General features: G+C 44.9%; 1 protein-coding gene across 1 annotated transcript; it reads right to left on the reverse strand.

Annotated features, from left to right (window-relative positions):
• Positions 1 to 16008: 16008 nt before the first annotated feature.
• LOC149870646 (uncharacterized) lies at positions 16009 to 18517 on the reverse strand. Its single transcript, XM_090034734.1, has 2 exons — positions 17689 to 18517; positions 16009 to 16782 (listed from the first exon to the last, which is right to left on the reverse strand). Exons 1-2 carry the CDS (start codon positions 18286 to 18288, stop codon positions 16009 to 16011), a joined length of 1374 nt encoding a protein of 457 aa, XP_089890860.1. The 5' UTR covers positions 18289 to 18517.
• Positions 18518 to 20715: the final 2198 nt, after the last annotated feature.

Raw genomic sequence — 20715 nt, forward strand, 5'->3', positions numbered from 1 at the left:
AGGGAGATAATAGGCCATTTACTGTAATGGGTCATTAATCCTCAAGAAATATCCTGAACAATAATTATCCTATTGTTATAAGAGGAAAAGGAAAGATAAAAAAGTCTAGTCACATATAATGAAATTTCTTTTGCTACAGGCAGTGCTGTAGACATCATTTTTGTTTGTTAGTCATTGATTTCAATTATCCCTCAAAACCCCATTCATCCCATAGGTTTCCCATACTTTCAATATTAGGCAGAATTAAAGGACTCATTTTGCAGCAATACTGTACTATGCATGTGCAATCATTCTACAAACCCTCCATTTAGTGTTTTCAGACTCTTAAATCAGGGGAGGCTATTGGTTTCTCACATTAGTCATGGAAAGAGTTAACAAGAAAAGTCATGAAAATAATATCCAGCAGACAGAATCCTAAACTATTTAATTTGGAACAGCGTATTAGTTGTCTTCAAGCTGGATTCTGGTCCCTAGGCATATTCAGGTAAAATAATATACAGGAGTCTTAATTAATCTTAGGTACTGTCAACAACAGAGAAGTACAAGTGTGCTGCTTCCAAGCAACATCTGTTCTCTTGGGGCAGTCCTAACAGCCAGCTGTTACTTATCACAAGATGCCTAGTTTTAATGATTGTTTCCCACATCTTTGAGAACTGTGCTGAGCATCTAGCACAGGTGGCTGAGAAGTACTGAATAACTTTATTTCTGAAATGCTGTTCAAAAACTCTCAGTTGGCAGTAATTCCACAACCAGATACTGTTTTGTATGTTCAAAGAATTGAACAAATCTTAAGGGCCCAATTTATACAACTTCTGTGTACCATTACAGAAATAGAACGGGGACATAGGGTGACCTAGAGAGAGCCCATGTTGTGAAGATGGGAGAAAGGGAATGAAGGTCAGCCAGGAAGAGTGGCGTGATGTCACAGCAGGGGGGCATGAGTCATATCCCTTCCCCACTTAATGAGCCTTATCTCTGCCCAGTTCCCTAGTGCCCCTGATGATCTGTGGGCTCCAGCCCTCCCTGGTCTCTATCCCATCATAGTCTAAGGGGTGCTGTAATGCATCCTCCTTTAGTAAATCTTGGATCTGTCCATGCTCACATCAGAACAAAGAACCTAGTTGTTAATTAGCCTCCAGTAGTAACTTGTAAGGAATATTTCAGAGAAAATGTAAAACACCCTCTGGTAATACTATTTTTTCCCTGATTTCACTTTGTGATGAGATTCTGAGGCAGATCCTCAGTTAATGTAAATTATAATCACTCCATCAAATTCATTGCATCAGCAGATTTGTCATAGAATCATAGAGGTAGACCTTGTAGAAGGTCAGAAGGGACCTTGTAGATCTTCAACTCCAACCCCCTCCCTGGGCAGGAGAAAAAACTGGGCTCAAATGATCCCAGCTAGGTAGGCATCAAGCCTCCTCTTAAAGACCTCCAGGGTAGGAGCCAGCACCACTTCCCTTGGAAGTTGGTTCCAGATCCTAACCGCCCTAACTGTGAAGTAGTTCTTACAGATGTCTAATCTAAACCTACTCTCCAACAACTTATGGCCATTATTCCTTGTTATGCCAGGGGGCGCTAGGGGAAACAAGGTCTCTCCCAAACCCTTCTGGTCCCCCCTAGTGAGTTTATAGACGGTCACCAGGTCCCCCCTCAGCCTTCTCTTGTGAAGGCTGAACAGGTTCAGGTCCCGCAGTCTCTCATTGTAGGGTCTGCCCTGTAGTCCCCAGATCATGCGGGTGGCCCTCCTCTGGACTCTCTCAATGTTGTCCACATCTCTCCTGAAATGTGGCGCACAGAACTGGACACAGTACTCCAGCTGTGGCCTGACCAGTGTTGCATAGAGGGGAAGGATCATCTCCTTGTCCCTGCTAGAGATGCACCTATGGATGCACGACAAGGTCCGGTTAGCCCTTCTAACCGTGACCTCGCATTGTCAGCCATGTTCATCTTGGAGTCAATGATAACTCCAAGATCCCTTTCTGCTTCCATACTCTCAAGAAGGGAGTTTCCCATCTTATAAGTGTGCTGCTGCACCCTGCACTTGTCAGTGTTGAAGTGCATCCTGTTTTTGCTAGCCTACCCCTGTAACCTATCCAAGTCTTGCTGCAGTCTTCCCTCCCTACTAGCGTGCTCACCTCACCCCAAATGTTGGTATCATCAGTGAATTTAAACAGAGTGCTTTTCACCCCGTCATCCAAATCGCTGATAAAGAAATTGAACAGCACGGACCCAAGGACCGAGCCCTGGGGGACTCTGCTGCCCACTTCTCCCCAGGTCGAATATGACCCATTCACCACCACCCTCTGAGTGTGACCCTTCAGCCAATCTGCAATCCATCTGACTGTGTAGGCATCAATGCCACAGTCGCCCACTTTTTTAATGAGGATGGGGTAGGAGGCGGTGTCAAAGGCCTTGCTGAAGTTCAGAAAGACTGTGCCCATGGCAACACCTGCATCCAGTGCTTTTGTGACCTGATCATAAAAGGCAATCAGGTTGGTCTGACATGACCTGCCCCTAATGAAACTGTGCTGGTTGCCCTTAAGCATCATCTCTGAGGCCGGCCCATCGCAGATGTGCTCCATGATGATCTTCTCAAAGAGTTTTCCTAGGATAGAGGTAAGACTTGCCCATGTCCTTCCTTTTTTAAAGATGGGGACCACATTGGCTATCTTCCAATCATCCGGCACCTGGTCCGAGCTCCAAGACCACTCGTAAAGCCGTGCCAAGGGCCCTGCAATAACCCCTGCTAGCTCCCTCAACACCCTGGGGTGGAGAGCATCTGGACCCGCTGATTTGATCACGTCCAGCCCCTCCAGAAGCTCTCTAACCTGGTCCTCCCCAACCTGAGGTCTGGAGGCGTTCCCCTCGAGTCCATCTTGTCCTCATGTCCTATCACACAATGTACTGAAACAGTCCTTGAGAATCCTTCTGATCCAGATATTCAGAAAGACAATATAGAGATATGATTTTTTTGTAAACTTGTATGTTTATAAATGTTAAAGCTAGAGCTGGCTTGTGGCTGGCTATGAGGGTGGTCAAGCATTAGTACAGGCTACCTAGAAAAGCTGTGGAATCTCTATCCCTAGAAATTTTCAAGAACAGATTAGACAGACCCTTGACCTGGATACTTTAGTCAGGGATGATCCTGCCTTGAGCAGGGGGCTATATAGATGATCTCATGAGGTCCATTCCAGCCCTACTTTCCTATGATCCTGTGGTTTTAAAACAAATCAGAAGGTTTTTTTTTTCATTTTTTCCAATTTCCTTTCAATAAAATTTGGGGATTTGTATTAAAATTATTGCTTTTTAATTAAAAATTAAAAAATGTGACTTGATCTAGTTAAGACCCACATTTATAGAAACCATATATTTGCAATCACTGCATGTACAGATTGTTGGATACCTTCAAGTCAGCTGGCCCTGACAATCTACACCCGAGGGTACTCAAGGAGCTGGCGAGCATCCTAGCCCAGCCCCTGGCACGGATCTTTGAAAACTCCTGCCGCTCTAGTGTAGTGCCCGAAGACTGGAAGAAGGCCAGTGTAGTGCCTATTTTCAAGAAAGGGAGGAAGGTGGATCCGGCAAACTATAGGCCCGTTGGCCTGATTTCTATCCTGGGGAAGATCTTAGAAAAGTTTATTAAAGAGGCCATCCTTAATGGACTGGCCGATGCCAACATCCTAAGGGATAGCCAGCACGGGTTTGTTGCGGATAGGTCTTGCTTGACCAATCTTATTTCCTTCTATGACCAGGTGACCTATCACCTGGACAAGGGAGAAGAGATTGATGTCATACATCTTGATTTCAAAAAAGCCTTCAATCTGGTATCCCATGATCACCTCTTGGCAAAACTGGCCAATTCTGGCCTTGGGTCCACCATGATCCGCTGGCTGGGAAATTGGCTCCATGGTCGGACCCAGAGGGTAGTAATTGATGGAAGTCACTCATCATGGTGTCCTGTGACCAGTGGGGTCCCCCAAGGCTCTGTCCTTGGAGCCATATTGTTCAACATCTTCATTAATGATGTGGACATTGGAGTCAGAAGCGGACTGGCCAAGTTCGCCGATGGCACCAAACTTTGTGGCAAAGCATCCACGCCAGAAGACAGGCGGGTGATCCAGGCTGACCTGGACAGGTTCAGCAAATGGGCGGATGAGAATCTGATGGTGTTTAACACCGAAAAATGCAAGGTCCTCCACCTTGGGAGGCAAAACCTACAGCATCCTTATAGGCTTGGCAGTGCTACACTGGCTAGCACTACGGAAGAAGGAGACTTGGAGGTCATCATTGACCACAAGATGAACATAAGCCTGCAATGTGATGCTGCGGCTAGTAAAGCAACCAAAATGCTGGCTTGCATCCATAGATGCTTCTCAAGCAAATCCCGGGATGTCCTTCTCCCCCTGTACTCGGCCTTGGTGAGGCTGCAGCTGGAGTATTACATCCAGTTTTGGGCTCCACAATTCAAATAAATATATGGAGAAGCTTGAGAGAGTCCAGAGAAGAGCCACGCACATGATCAGAGGTCAGGAAAGCAGACCTTACGATGACAGGCTGAGAGCCATGGGGCTCTTTAGCCTGGAAAAGTGCAGGCTCAGGGATGATCTGATGGCCACCTATAAGTTTATCAGGGGTGACCACCAGTATCTGGGGGAACGTTTGTTCACCAGAGAGCCCCAAGGGATGATGAGGTCAAACGGTCATAAACTACTACAAGACCGTTTCAGGCTGGACATAAGGAAGAATTTCTTTACTGTCCGAGCCCCCAAGGTCTGGAACAGCCTGCCATCAGAGGTGGTTCAAGCACCTACATTGAACACCTTCAAGAGCAAATTGGATGCTTATCTTGCTGGGATGCTGTGACCCCAGCTGACTTCCTGATCCTGGTGCAGGGGGCTGGACTCGATAATCTTCCAAAGTCCCTTCCAGCCCTAATGTCTATGAAATCTATGAAGTGTGTGTGTGTGTTTACATGTGCAACTGAAAAATTGAGCATTAGATGTTTAAATATTTGATTTAAGATACTGTTAGTTCTATCTTGCTCTTTTTCCCCAAGTTCAAAGGTCTACTGTATGAGTTCATGAAATCTGAGAAAAGGAAACCAGAGTAGCTTCAAATTTATCTAGAACTTATCTAGTCCCTTTTAATGATGTCTGCTTTACATACAACACATTTTCAATATGATTTGTAGGGGGTTTTTTTCTAATGAAGAGAGATGCTGGTTCTAACTGTGCTCTGCTCTTGGGTTCATTTTTGGCAAGTAACCTCATTTGAGTTAAGAACCAGTCTTATATTTCCTAGCACTGGTGATCAGAAAACCCTAAAAACCAAAACCACACCTCCACAAACAAAGAGGCATAAAACTTTTAATTGTCATAAGAAGCAGTTGTCTGTATAAATCAATAATTCAACCAGGGTACCGGCACCCTGGGGTACATAGTACTTTTAGGTGTGCAAAAACCTACACACAATTTGCAAAATAAACCCAAAGATTTCAAATAGGAATCTATAGTGTCAACAACATTCTGACTTGTTGTAGTCTTGCAGAGTTCTTTGCAGCAGAATTGTTGTATTATTTTTCTGTAGTTAAAAAATTAATACAAACTAAGAACTTTTCCAAGGGGTGACTTGAGCCAAAAAGGCTTGAGAACCAGTAATCTAAACCTTTTCATGGAAACTTTTTCTTCATGTCTCTAGACCAGGGGTAGGCAAAATGCGGCCTGCAGGCCAGATGCAGCCCACAGAGCCCAAAAAATTTAGAAAATTAATATTTATCTGCCCCTGGTTGCCTGTCATGCGGCCCTCAATGGCTGGCTAAAACTCAATAAGCAGCCCTCCACCCAAAGTAATTGCCTGCCCCTGTTCTAGACCTAGGAGTAACCACTGGATATGATCTCCCAGAAAACTGCAGAATCTTCCTCTGAAAATCCTTTAGAAACTAATTCAGCTTCCAGCAGCATTGAATTCTGGTCTGCAACACCCACTTTCTATGATGAAGTTCGAGGGTGTAGGAATGGTGGAGCCATCACTGCAGTATAAGTTCAATATGACAGATGTTTTGCATACATTTACCTAGGTACATAATCAAATATCTTTTTGGAGATTCCAACACCTTTACTTATACTGCTATGGACTCTTTGTGGGGTTAGATGCCACTCAGTATATCCTAGAATACCATAATGTAAACTTTACTGACAAATTTTGAATGATGTTGCACAAAAAGCAGTGGTCTTGCTGTGAGCCTCCTCAGGGCTATTACTTCTAAGGCTATTATTCAGTTTTAGAAGAGCTGTGAAATAAACTTACACAATTGCAAGCTTCTGTGAATCACAGTGATAGCTTCTTTGTTAATGAAATCAACGCAAAGCACCTCAACATCTGCTGCACAAGTCACGAAGCACCACCTCTGCAATTTCATTTTACTTGAAATGAGTCACGTCTTCAGTGATTTCAAACACTTCAGCTTCATGGATCATAGTTTTTACACAGTGTTGATTATTCTGCTAAATTCATATTGGCATAATATATTTCCAATTATTGAAACAGAAAAGCCAGATATTTTCATATCATCAATCCTTTAAATATACAAAATTAATTGACTCAATGAGTGCATTAATACAGTGGATCAAAACAATTGCACACTCCTGGCAATGAACATGAAACACTGAAGAAAAATAATGACCCAAATATTAAACTGAACCAAATCTGAACATTTTCCTATCTTGGAAATAACTAAAGACCTTGTTATACCTTATGCTTCAAGCCAAGCAAACATTAATCATCTTAGTTCAGTTTAGTGAAGTCACACCTTAAGGCGAAAAGTCTCTGACTGTCCTTCACCTGCAAATCTATATCTTGTCACTAGAGGCCTCGTAAGCAGGGGCAGAACTAGGACCCTATGTAAAATGTTTCTTAGTGCATACAAAGTCAGTGCTGCCAGCCACAATGTTTCCATATTTTGTGTGTTTCTCTTTTAGACTGTTATATTTACTGGCATTGGCTGGAATGCCAATAAATACACTAGGGGTAGAACCATAGTTTCATAGTTTCATAGCTTCCAGGGTTGGAAGAGACCTGAGCAGATCATTGAGTCTGACCCCCTGCCATGGCAGGAAAGAGTACTGGGGTCAAACTCTGGGGCTGCAGTGTTTGCCATGCCTAATGTCCCCAGGGGGCAAGATTCAATGTTTGGCCCCGCTGCACCTCAGCATCCCAACTCACCCTTACTCAGGAGGGGCCAAAGCATCTTGGGATGCTGGAGGACTTCAACTTGGATGAAACAGCTGTAGGGAGCAGCCACATATTAAAGGAACAGCAGCAAAATTAGGCAGATTGGAGATAATCCTGCCCTGAATTAGTGTAACTTTAAACTGAATAACAAGTGCTTTAAGCAACTTAAATTTGTTAATGTGCAGCCAGTCTAGGGGTTAAATGCTTCAGAAGCCACCTAAATGCACAGTAATACAAGGCTCTAATTATTACATCTTAATTTTCAGGAATCTCAACAATTTTTGTTTCTAGCTGAAACTGAAATTTTAAAATGGCTGTTCTTATCCTAATTTTCAGCCTGAGCATAGGCAAGAAACCCTGAAAACATAGCAGTGGCTGCTTCTTGAAGTAGAACCAACCTCCAGATCTCTCTTGACTCACCTAACATTAACTGCCCCTTGAACTCAGCCTCCCTAGTGACGGCAAATGTTGCCACCTGTTTTACAAATGTTTTCCAGTTGCCTCTGTTTAACTGACAGAGTATAATCACATTAGGAAAAGGTAAAGTTCATTACTTGAAACAATATGAAGTGTTCAAGCACTTGAAATACACTGAGGGAACACCTAACTGTACATGAGATTGTAATTAAGAATGTGGTTTTTTTTAAAAAGGACAAATGAAATTCAAATACTGCAAAACTTGTCAAAAACATTGCTTTAGGTATTTAGAAAAAAGTGATAAGAATCTTTCCTTTCCTTCTCCCTTCAGTTGAAGTCATAATCTAACTAAAAACTAGGGATGCACTGGTAGAGATTTTGGGGGCCAATACCGATAGCCGATTTTTAAGGAGGTCTATCAGCCAATACCGATCCAATTTCCAAAAGAGCTACATTCAGCTGTTAAGTCTGTTGTGGTGGAAAGGCAGAGGGGAAGGAAGAGGCATGGCGGCGCAGATCAATTCCCCCTGTAATGAGGGAGGGAGTGGGACTGGGGCAGGTGCTGCCCAGCCAAGGCAGGGCAGAGCGTGAGATGGACCCACAGCTCATCTGGAGGGTGCAGGGAGGTGGAGTGGCTCCTGCTGCTGCATGCATCCCAGGAGGGCATAGCAGGGGCCGTGTGCCCAAGGATCTGCGTGGGGCAGGGCAGGGCAGGCTGCAGCTGCAGGCTGAGGCCGGGGGCTGTGCCATGCTCTTCCTCATGCGTGGTGTGGCCTAGGCTGCACTTCACTTAGGGCAGGTGGCAGCAGTGCTGGGAGGGGAGCTATGGGAGGGGGCTATGGCAAAATTTGGGGTGGCTACAGCTCCTGCCATAGCCCACCTGCCAGCGCTGCTGCTACCCACCTTGAGTGTAGCACGGCCCAGCCCAGTGCAGACCTCAACCCCAGCCCACAGCTGCAGCCTGCCCTGCCCCACCTCATGCAGATCCATGACCTGCCAGGGTGCACGTAGCACCCCATGACCTCCCATGGTGCACGTAGCAGTGGGAGACACCCCCCTCCTCCCCATGTCCCCCAGATGAGCCACAGCTTCATACCATGGCCCACCCCAGATGGGCAGCGCCTACCCCAGCCCCAGCCCTGCTCCCTCCCTCACCATCTGATCTGCTACCCCATGCCACTTCCCTCACCCCTCCCTGTCTACCACAACAGGCTTACCAGCTGCACACAGCTCTCCAAACTGCTGTGCTCCACTTCTTGCCACCTATGTGCTATGCTGCAGTTGCAGGCATTTATCAGCCAAATTATCAGCCACATTAGACCAATTTCTAATATAGTCAATTTTCTTTATATCAGTGCTGATCCAATATTGAACCAATGTATCGGTGCACCTCTACTAAAAACATAACTCAATGCATTCTGTAAAAGCAGTCTAATTTTTACGTGTCATTTGTTTGTGCCTTTGTTTGAAATACAGGTTATAAAAAAAAACAAGTTACACCTCTGCAGTTCTGTTCGAATGTGCCATTTTGCAAAGTCAGACATTTTTTTTATTAAAAAAAAATCCCAAAACAAGCCTTAAGAAAAGGACTGAATCTTTCTTATAGTGAAGCCAAAGGAACATTGCCTCTTAAGTAGCATTAATTTCAGGTATGGCTTTTAAATAGATTTGGCACAACAATAGGAAAAAATGAGGTCTCAAAATTTTGTCCTGTGAGGCCTTGTTTAACCTGCAAGTGATTTTGATAGTCAGAGGGCGTATTTTAATAATTCTTCCACAACAGAAAACTGATGTAAATACTTCTTTAGTTACTTTAAAGTTCAGCATTTCACAGATAGTCTGTAACTTTTACACTCCAGGATGAAATGCTAGCACAATCAGGCAAGTTTCTTTTACATTGGTAATTGAAGCCCATGTGTGATTTGGAAAAAGAATTAATTGCTGGATGTTTCATTGGAAACTTGAGGCCCAATTTCAGTTTCTCACAGTTATTTTCATAATGTAGAATCTCCACACTACTCTTCATACACTTACAATAATGGCAACAACAAAACGCATGCTTCATAGTTTAACTAAGAGGTGGGCAAACTATGGCCCATGGGCCAACAGATTTGATAAAGCTCACGAGTGGACAGCCACCAACTCACTGATCTGGCCTGTGGGAGGATGGTGGCTCTGGCTACCGCATGGTGCAGGGCAAGTGGGTGGGACTGCTTCTGCCCAGCAGCATCAGGCATCAGCCTTGGACCCAGGCAGGACTTCCACCGCAGTGGGTGGGCAGTAGCATTGGATGCAGAACCTGGCAACATTCACAACTGACCCATTGCTCTACTGGTGCAGTAGAAGCTCCCACCTGGAGCCCTGACCCAGAACCTGCATCAGCCCATGCAGGAGCTGCTGCTGCACTGGGCAGGTGGCAGTTTCTTTCTCTGTCTCTTCTTCTCTTTCTGTGTCTCTCCCCCTCCCTTCCTTCCCTCCTCTTCCTCCCTCCAAAACTCAGCCAAAGCTATTGTTCACCAGGAGCCCCAGTGCTCAGCTGGAGACCCAGGCAGGACCTTCTACCATGTTGGACAGGCATCAGCATCAGCTGTGACACTGCCAGCAGGCCCACAGCTGAATGTAGGGCTCCTGGCAAACCACAGTTTTGGTCAGGTTCTGGAGGGAGGGGGAGGGAAGGAGAAGGAATGAGAGAGAGACAGGGACAAAGAGAGAGAGACAGTGAGAAGGGAAGAGACAAAGAGAGAGAGAAGAGGAAGACAGACAGACAGAGAAGAGAGACAGAGATAGAGAGAAGAGATGAGACACAGAGACACAAATAAAAGAGAAGAGAGAGACAGAGAAAGCAGAGATAGAAAAGAGAGACAAAGAGAAGAGACAGAGAGACAGACAGACAAAGAGAGAAAACAGAAGAGAAAGAAAGAGACAGACAGTGTGTGTGTGAGAGAGAGACAGCGATGGATGTGGCCCTCAACAGGTCCCCAAAACACATAAAGTGGCCCTCCAGTCAAAATAATTGACCACCCCTGGTTTAACTGTAGGTTGGTTACTTGCCTGTAGGTGCAAGTAGGATTTTTTTGCCTAATACAAATGATAGGTGTCTTTTTTTCTTGTTCCTCTAAAGTATTTGTGCAATCCCACCTCAAAGAACCAGTGCACACTGGTCACTGTTCATCTCCAGCTAGAACAGAGAAGCTTCTTGCCTGGTAAATCTTGCTCTTCTGATCAGAGTCAGAGCAATCATCAGATTTGGGATCTGGAAGGAATTTTCAGTCCAAGTCAGACTAGCCTGCACCCTAGAGGTGTTTAACTCTCCTCTGCAACACAGAGTATGGATTGCCTGCCCTGATTTTCTGGGTTTGTATCATTTACCTACTATCACTTGTGTCTCAGGTAGCGGTGGCTCCTGACTCCCTATCACTGCCCCTAAGACATACAACACTTTAGCCCTTTTGAGACTGAAATAATTTGTTTTAGTCAAATTGGTGAACTCAGTAGAAAGGTAAGTAGGTCAAATATAATAGCATGTGACAAGACAGGAAGTTAGAATAGATGGTTTTGTGGTCCCATCTGGCATTACACTATGGAAACTATTAATTTAGTAGTACCATGAATGCGGCAGTAAAAACTGATAAAAGGTTTTAAATGGTTCTGTTTTCAAAAGTGACTTAGTGAAAATGATACTGTAGGGTGCCTACTTTGCTCTCAGTTGCTTAGTTTACAAATTGAAAGCTGTTTCATATGTTCTACTTTGTAAAAATACAGTCTGGGCTCTGAAATTCAAGATTTACAATGCGAATGTGGCTATACAGCGTCCAGTTTGTGAGATAGTACCATACAGCACACCAGGTTATCTAGCCAATGACACACATGGGAGCAATATGACTAGCAACACGTCCAGTGACCTTTGATGCCCCAGTACAGAAGACCAGTTTACCCATTTGCAATGGGGCCACCAAAGAACAGATTTCAGAGTAAATGGGCAGCAAAACTTAAAACTTGCATTCTGGAGTGAAAGTAAGATGCTCTAATCACCTTGCTGTCTACAGTCCTGTAGAAGCTATTTTTCTGGTCTTGTAAAATATATCCCTTCTTCCCCTTTCTATTTTAAACTTGTCTGATACTACAATCATGAGAATGAGGGGGGATTTGTTTTGGTATTTTTGTCAGTTTTGACCTTTATAAAATAAAATAAGTAAGAGTACATGAAAAGAAATAACTAAAGGTTGGAGCATGTCTCGAGTTTTAAAATGACCTTCTCTAACTTCTGTGGGACTCTATGGAATAATAAATATTTGCAAATACCACTACATGAATCATCCCTGCAAAAATGTGCACAGTTACATTACTTTTGTTTATGAAAACTAAAATTAAATACTGAATTAAATCTTCCAATACAAAAGGTTTGGGGTTGTTGTAAAAGCTTCTAAAAATATACAGACTTAGGCAGGTATGATTGTCACATATCATGCCTTTCTCAGGGGAAGATCTTCCTCAGGACTCCTCAAAAAGAAGCCTTATTTAGTCTCTTTCTCCTGAAGGACCCCTTGAAGCCAACCCTAGCATGGCTTCACAGGGGCTAGCCCCTGGCCTTGAGAACCTGGCTCTTCTCTGTCCCTGACTTCCCCAGTGACCCATAACACCTCCACCTCGGAGAGTTCCTTCTTTTTGGTCAGCTCCTGGGAAGGAAGGTGTTTTTTTTCTTCAAAGGAGAGGGGCAGGAGGGAGGGGAGGGAGGAGTGGGGCAGAGTGCTGACATCCCAAACTTAAAAGCAGACCACTCAGCCCCAAAGAAGTCTTCACTGTGCCCCTCCAGTTCCCTCTGTCCTTCCTTAGACTTCAGGCTGTCCTTCCTGGGTCTATTCCTCTTCTCCAGCTCTCTGCCATCTCTGGGATATTTTTCCACTCTGTCCTCCATCGAATAATGCTTTGTCTCTTCTCAAGCTCTCTCCGAGCTTCTCCATTTCTCCTCCTGCACAGATAGCCACACTCTCAACAAAATTGTTACAAAAGTATTAAAATCATACTGGTATTACCACTCACCCAATAAAACACACCGAGCCCCCCCGACCCATTGCCCCTCAAAAGTTTCCCCCCTAGAGATGTAAGCTTGAACTAAGCCCACTTAGCCCCTTCACCACAATAATAACAACATGCAGTCTCATGCAATTAGAGTAATATAAAGAATCAGAAGAAGGATCCTTAAAAGAAGGATCAGTTATGGAATAACACGTTCACTGTTAATTGATTTAATTTTCCTTTTTCCTTTTTTTCTTTTTTCTCCATTTATTTTCCCTTCTTTTTCAAAAACAAATCTTCAAAGGAAAGAGGGAAAAGTAAGGAGAAAGATAACAAGGAAGTTAAAAAGGCTATAAAAAGATTATAGAAAATATTGCATGAAATTTTGGTTACTTTGTTTAAATGGTATCAATTTAGAGGAAAAAAAATGCCATTAAAAATAAAAAATGGCAACAGAAGAAGCTATAAGCATTAATATGTTCAAGCTATAAGCATTACTATGTTCAAGCTATTGAAATTTTGGTTACTTTTTGGTTACTTTTGGTAACTTTGGTTACTTTTTAATATGTTCAAGCTGTGAAATTTTGGTTACCTTGTTTAAATGGTATCAACTTAGGGAAAAAATGCCATTAAAAAATAAAAAATGGCAACAGAAAGCTATAAGCATTAATCTGTTCAAGCTATAAGCATTAATATGTTCAAGAAAACTAAAGCAATTTTACCCCTCTCTGTCAAAAATTCAGAGACCTATAGGAAATGACTGTAGAATTATTCCAGCGTAATTAAGAACAACTTACCCCCTGTGCTTTTTATATTTGTCAGTATTATCCTCTAAATTCTATGAGATGTCAAAAGTGCCTTTGAGAAATCATATTCCTTCATTTCTGAAAACCAAGACAGCATTTGTTAATGCATATGCAATAAAAAGACAGCCAGCCAAAATGATTTGCAGTTTTAGCTTGTGTTTTAAAAAGTGGCCATGCAACCATTACATACAAGGAAAAGCGAGGGAAGTGTAGTGATACTGAGCAAATAAAACTCTGAAGGACAAAGCCTGGTAAAAGTATTATATCTGCATTTAGGCAACAGGTCTCTAACATCTGTTGAATTAAAAAAATCGTGGTTCGTTTCTCGGGAGGTGGAAAAAACTTTCAGCTTCAGACACACTTTATTAGCAATACAAAAGGTATATATTTGCAAATAGGGTCAGAGGGAGAAGACAAAAGATCAAATCCCTCTGCCCCCGAGCATAATCATTAGCAGGCTTTTATCCCCTCTCTCCTGACCACGTGTGCAGAAGGAGGAATTTTTACAACTCATTTCCGGTTCATACAAACATATATGTAAACATGTCGCTTCATACGTCCCATGTGCATTATAATTAACTACTTAAGTATGCGGGGCGGGTAGGCTTAATATGCATTAGGTTATCACGCGTGCGTGGATGGGACTCAAGATTACTCAAGGTTCAACCTGAAGGCAAAAATGGCATTTGCTCTTATCTTAGCCTTAGGAATGTGGGGTCATAAAAGAAAGTGTGATTTAGTGTGACAAAGAGATAGTAAATTTGCAGGACAGAGAGGGAGTGATGCCTTAGTACAAAGGGCCTTTTGGTGGCTTTTCCCTTCAATTTCCACCCCCCCCCTTCCCTCTCCCATTAAGGAGACAAGGATGGGTAGCAGCTGTGTTTTTTTTTTTTTCTAAATCTGCTATTGATAATGCATTTTTAATAATATTTCTAACAATATCCCCCCTCGAGATGCTTTCTGATCTTTACTTCATTCGGGCATATCAAGATAATTACGAGGAATTTTTCTGAGGACCATGACCTTTGCAGCAGTCTGTGCTTTTAGAGGGACTGCTGCGACCTGCATTCCTTCCACTGTGGTGGTTATCAATCTAGTGAGACAAGGAATAAGGCAAGGGATAAAAATCAAACCAGTTAGAGCACACAAAAGCACAAACCCTACCTTTTTCCACCAGGGTCCTCCAAATAATTGAAACCACCAGTCCTTATTCCATGTGGTTTCCCACATTTGTATTGGTACATGGGCTATTTTTCTAATCTCTTTGGCAATCTCTAAGACTGCTTTCCCGTTGTCATCTATTTGGAGGCAACAGTTAGAAAGGTTGAGCTTTCCGCAGACTCCGCCTTCCTCTGCAAGTAAATAGTCTAAGGCCATCCGATTTTGGTATATGGCTGCTCTCATCTGAGAACTTTGTCGGGCCAATAACTCGAGAGCAGTGGCGGTCTGGTTAGTAATTACTTCCAAGACTGCCTGCAACCGGATGATTCTATTCAGCATATATATTGGTGTCCGGTATCCCCAACTCCCATCATTAGCCCATGTAGCTGGTCCATAATACTCAATAATCCTCTGAGGGGGCCACTCATCCTTCTTCCACTTTTGGGAGCTACCCTGTGTCAAACTTACATCAATACTTCTCTTGGCCCTTTTCCAATCATCATACAAAGAGACTCCTAGCTTATTTCCAACCTCAGACGGTAACAAAAAGAAAGCTGGTACAATTACTCCCATATAGCAAGTTCCCGTCCACCCCTGTGGTAGTATTGTATAGGCCCGTCGTCCGCAAATCCAATAGTATCCTCTTAAGGCCCTATTTTCTCTATTGGTGGCATTTGGAGGGGCCCAACCATAGGGCATCTCGGGAAACCCCAAGCCTCCTTCTGGACCCAAAGGACCAGCAACTGCGTGGCCTCCTTTCATGGAACATTCCCATAGCCCATCCTGGTTCTTGTCTGTACAATCTGTCCGATCATCACTTTGATTTGTGGCACTCCAATATTTATTAAACCACACAATTGTTCCATTGGGATGCTGCCACACTAGCCGATTATACCCTGGGCTATTAGGATAATAAAGCCGTTCTAATCTTGTAAGGTTCATCCACCTTACTTTTAAAGTCCATATGCAACGGCTGTGTCCCAACCTTTTTCCTGTACCATTATTACTGATGCAATACTCTCCTAACGCCACTTGGGAAAGTTCCCAACTGTGGTTCTCATCCCATTTTTGACTAGTACTCTTAACATCTGCCTTACTACTTACTAGCCATTTCGGGGCCAAAGGAAAAGCCCTCCAAGGCCACTGGCCTCTGGCCTCCCGAAGCCCCCCACAGGCCCAGCAGTTGGTAAGATTAAAAGTACCTGCAATTCTTTCCATCATATCAACATACAAATTTGTCCCTGGGGGAGCAATTTGGGAAAGCGAGGGTGTGAGCCAGCGGTTAAGGCTGCTCAATTCTGCTTCTTTCATTATGCAGATAACAACAAGGCACATTAAGATTCCCACCATATTTTCCCTTTTACTTTCTTGTCTAATTTTCTGAGCTTTGATTAAGCCGTCTCAGGCGCACTTGGAGATCACCAGTAGGTTCACAGCTCCACTTGCTGGCTTCTTGTTCCGAAGACGACTCAGCTTCCGGAGTGAGTTCGTCTTGGGAGATGTTGTCCTCTGACGCTTGTGGATGTCGTTTCACACGGGTATGGTGTATCCAACGATCATGGCCAGTAATCTTTACAGCAGTGTGGGTTGTTAGAAGTACCTGGAAAGGGCCACTCCACCTCTCAGTCAAAGGCTCCTTTTTCCACCGCTGCACCAAGACCCAGTCTCCCGGGGAGAAGTCATGTACCGGTACATCTAAAGGCAGACGCTGAAAGGAGGCTGCATACCTGTGAAGAGAAAACAAGACAGACTGCAAGGCAATAACATATGTATGAAGTTCACTATTACCTAATTCAAAAGTTACATTTTCTCGCATCCCAGGAGGTAAGACTCGAGGTGGCTTGCCAAACATAATTTCATATGGGGTCAATTTGAGGCCCCGTCGGGGAGTGTTTCGAATGCAAGTAAGAGCTAGCGGCAATGCTTGAGGCCACTTAAGGCGTGTTTCAATACAGATTTTGGTGAGCAAAGTCTTTAAAGTTCTATTCATGCGTTCCACTTGTCCTGAACTCTGTGGTCTCCATGGTGTGTGTAGTTTCCAAGTAACCTTGAGAGCTTGTGCGACTTCTTGAACCACTCTTCCCACAAAGTGTTGTCCTTGATCCGACTCGATGGACTCAGGCAGGGAATACCAGGGAATGATCTCCTGTAACAAATACTTCACTACTGCAGCTGCAGTGGCAGTCCTGGTGGGCCAAGCCTCGACCCAACCAGAGAGCTGGTCTACCATGACAAGTAAAAACCCGTGATGTCCGGATCGTGGGAGCTCGGCAAAATCAATCTGCCATGCTTGTCCAGGGTACGCTGCCCAGGGTCTACCTCCCATTGGCACAGGGGGTTTCCTTCGAGGGTTTACTTTCTAGCATGTAATGCACCTGGTAGCAATGCGCTGAGCTTCTACATATAGCCCTGGGGCTACTGCTTGGCGGATCATTAGATCACCCATGGCCAAACCTCCCATATGGATTCTTGCATGGAGCTGTTGCAGCACCTCCCGAAGCAATGGCCTGGGTATCATGACTTTCCCTCCTGGTACTATCCACCACCCCTGGGAGTTCTTTTCTGCACAAGCTTTCTGTGCAAATTTATCTTCTTCAGGGGAATACTGTGGGACTAAATCCTGAACGTATGGCCATATGGCATGGGACATAGCCTGCTTGGATACCTCTTCCGCTTCTCCCCCAATAAATGCAGCTTCCTTTGCTGCTGCATCAGCCTTTGCATTTCCAAGCTTATGCTTTTTCTCAGCAGCCTTCCCATGGGCCCGCACATGAATGACTGCTACCTCTTTAGGCTGGTGGAGTGCCTCTAGTAGTTTGATAATCTGGGGGCCATTAGCAATCTTATTCCCAGAGGCAGTAATGAAACCCCTTTCTTTCCACAATAGTCCGTGCGCATGGACTGTAGAAAAAGCATAGCGAGAGTCAGTGTATATATTAACTCGCTGGTCTGTCCCCAGCTGTAATGCTCGGGTGAGCGCAGTGAGTTCTGCGGCCTGTGCCGACCATGAGCTCGGCAATGACTCCCTCCATACTACCTTATCCAAGGTTACCACTGCACATCCTGTTCGTCTTTTTCCATCGATGACAGAGCTGGAGCCGTCCACAAAGTATTCAACATCTGGGTCTTCAATTGGGTCCTCAGCAAGATCAGGTCGCACCTGCGTGGTCTGATTCAGGACCTCAAGGCAGTCATGCGTCGGTTGCCCTGGCTCTGGCAGCAAGGTTGCAGGGTTTAAGGCTGTAGTATGTTTGAAAGTAAGTCCTGGATTAGAGAGCAAAAATATCTCATACCGTGATTGTCTGGAGGGGTTAAGAAATTTCCCTCCCTCAGTCCCTAGGATCTGGGGAACTCCATGAGGAGTGAGTATTTCCATATCCGCACCCATGACTATCTTCTGGGCTTCTTCAACAACCACTGCTGTGGCTGCCACAGCCCGAAGACAGGCTGGCCACCCGAGTGCAACTGGATCTAGAACCTTTGAATAATATCCCACGGGTCTCCAGGTCGGGCCCGATGGCTGTGTCAGCACCCCTGATGCAACCCCTTGATTCTCATGAACATACAGTCGATATGGCTTTTTACTGTTTGGGATGGCTAAGGCTGGGGGCTGGGTTAATGCTGCCTTCAGCAGATCAAAAGCATGCTGCATTTCTTTATTCCATTTCCATTTAGTGAGACTCTCCTTAGTCAGGGATTCATACAGTGGTCTAGCCTTCCCACCGTAATCTGGTATCCATAGTCGACAGAACCCAGTTAGCCCTAGGAATGCTCGCAGCTCCTTGGGTGACTTAGGTGGGGTTAGACCTTGAATCGCCTGTATGCGATCTGCACTCAGGGCTCTGACTCCTTTTGAGAGCTTATATCCCAAAAATGTGACTTCAGGCTGACATATTTGGGCTTTTTCTCTAGAGACTTTATATCCTTTTTTTCCCAGAGTGTTTAGGAGTGACCTGGTGGCTTCCTCGCAGAGCTGCAAGTTTGGGCTTGCAACTAGCAGGTCATCCACATACTGGAGGAGAGTCACTGCGGGGTGTGATCCCTTCCATTCCCCCAAGTCCTTCTGAAGAGCAAGTCCGAAAATATGGGGGGCTGCTATAAATCCTTGTGGAAGAACTGTCCACATGAGTTGGGCTTTATGGAAAGTATCTGGATCCTCCCATTCAAAAGCAAACAATTTTTGACTCTCTCGGTGAAGAGGAATAGAGAAGAAAGCATCTTTCAAATCTAGCACTGAAAATATTTCAGCTTCCCCCGGTACTTGTGTCAAAATCGTGTGAGGGTTCGGGACTACAGGATGGTCTGAAAGGACCTTCTTATTTACTGCCCGTAAGTCTTGGACCAGTCTGTATGAGACCCCATCTGCCTTTGGCACTCCAAGAATGGGGGTGTTATAGGGTGAAGACCCTTCCACTAGCCATCCGTACCTCTTGTATTTCTCTATTAACGGCTTGAGTCCAGCTCTGGCCGCTCGGCTGAGTGGGTACTGCTTTACCCAAACGGGCCCCTCCCCATCCTTGAGTATGATCCTTACCGGGGAGACGAACTTAGCTCGCGCAGGGGTTCCATCAGCCCATACCGAGGGGTCTACTCCGGTCATGTGATCTTCTGGACTTACTGCAGGGCGTCGGTCCTCCAGGAGAGCCATCTGATAGTTCGAGCTCTGCTTGACAGGTAGCTGGACCACCATCTGATCGTCTCTGAAAAAGATTTCAGCTTGCAATTTTGTGAGTAAGTCCCGCCCAAGGAGTGCAACCGGGCAACTTGGAGAATACACAAAGGAGTGCTCGAGCAAATGGTCTCCCACCTTGGTGAGGAGTGGTTTACAAACAGGGAGTCGAGTCTGCATTCCCTCAATCCCTTCTACAAGTACATGCTGTTCACTAGTTCCTGCACAGGGGGGTTTTTCTGGAATCATTGAAAATGTAGCCCCAGTATCCACCAAGGCTTCAAAGTTTTTGCCACCAACCCTAATGGTTACCATGGGATCTTCTCGGGCTCCAACCCGAAGGGTAGTGGTCTTAGATCCCTGTCCCCTTCATTCTGAATCCTCACCCTTGTCTTCTGCCCGCATGAGGTGACCTCTCGGTTCCCCCTCTCTCTTCTCCTTCAACTTCAGGCATTCCCTCTTCCAGTGTCCTTTCTCCTTGCAATAAGCACAAACATCTGCTCCCACTCTTTCTCCCTTCCTCTTCTGTATCCCAGCCTTTCCAGGGTTCCCTCCAGTTATAGCAGCTGCTAGTGCTGCCATCTGTCGCTGAGCCTTTTTATCCTCCTTGCGCTCCTGCACTTGCTCACGATTCCCATACACCTTATATGCAATTTCCACCAGCTCTGAAATCGGTTTCCCAGCACCTCCCTCAGTTTTCTGTAACTTCTTACGGATATCAGCAGCAGATTGACCAATAAACATAAGATTTACCATGCGCTGGTTATCTGGGGCTTCTGGATCCAGATCCGAAAACCTGCGAAACGCCTCATACAGCCTCCCAAGGAAAGCTGAGGGATCCTCCTCTCTTCCCTGTCTCACCTCATACAATTTAGACAGATTGGTAATCCGAGGCACTGCCTTTCCCATTGCTTCCACTATAATTCCCAAATACCGTGCACTCAGCTCTCTGCCCTCTGCAGTATGATTGTCCCATCCCGGCTCTTCTACCGGGTAGGTATCACGCAGAGTACGACCAGCAGCACCCTCTGACTCAACTCTGGCTGCCGCAATACGCTCTGCTGTACCTAACACTAATCTCCTCTCCTCCGGGGTTAGGAGAGTCTGGAGCATCATCTGGACATCAGCCCAAGTGGGTCGATGAGTCTGCCCAATAGATCGAAACAAATCCCTCATCTTTTCAGGATCTTCACGAAAAGAGGGGCTCTGATTTTTCCAGTTAAATAAATCTGAAGTGCTAAATGGGGTGTAGACAAAAGTTGCAGTGCCTCCTTCCCCAATAACCTCTCGCATCGGACAGTTCAACACCGGCTGTGACTCTACAGGCTTGCGCAAATAATAACCCTTATTTCCTGATTCAGATGAGGCACTTGGCTGAGGCTCACGCTCTAACTCATTAGGTATGCATTG

The sequence above is a fragment of the Crocodylus siamensis genome, chromosome 2 (genome assembly GCF_052110815.1).
Source record: "Crocodylus siamensis isolate JL-2025a chromosome 2, ASM5211081v1, whole genome shotgun sequence".
In the NCBI taxonomy this organism is placed as follows: Eukaryota; Metazoa; Chordata; order Crocodylia; family Crocodylidae; genus Crocodylus; species Crocodylus siamensis.

Excerpts from the sequence above, each read along its gene's own strand:
- LOC149870646 (XM_090034734.1), bottom strand. The coding sequence starts at position 18,288 with ATGCAGCATGCTTTTGATCTGCTGAAGGCAGCATTAACCCAGCCCCCA. Across the intron at positions 16,783-17,688 it reads GACGAACAGGATGTGCAGTG|GAGATCATTCCCTGGTATTC; the intron begins GTAACCTTGGAT and ends TATTTGTTACAG.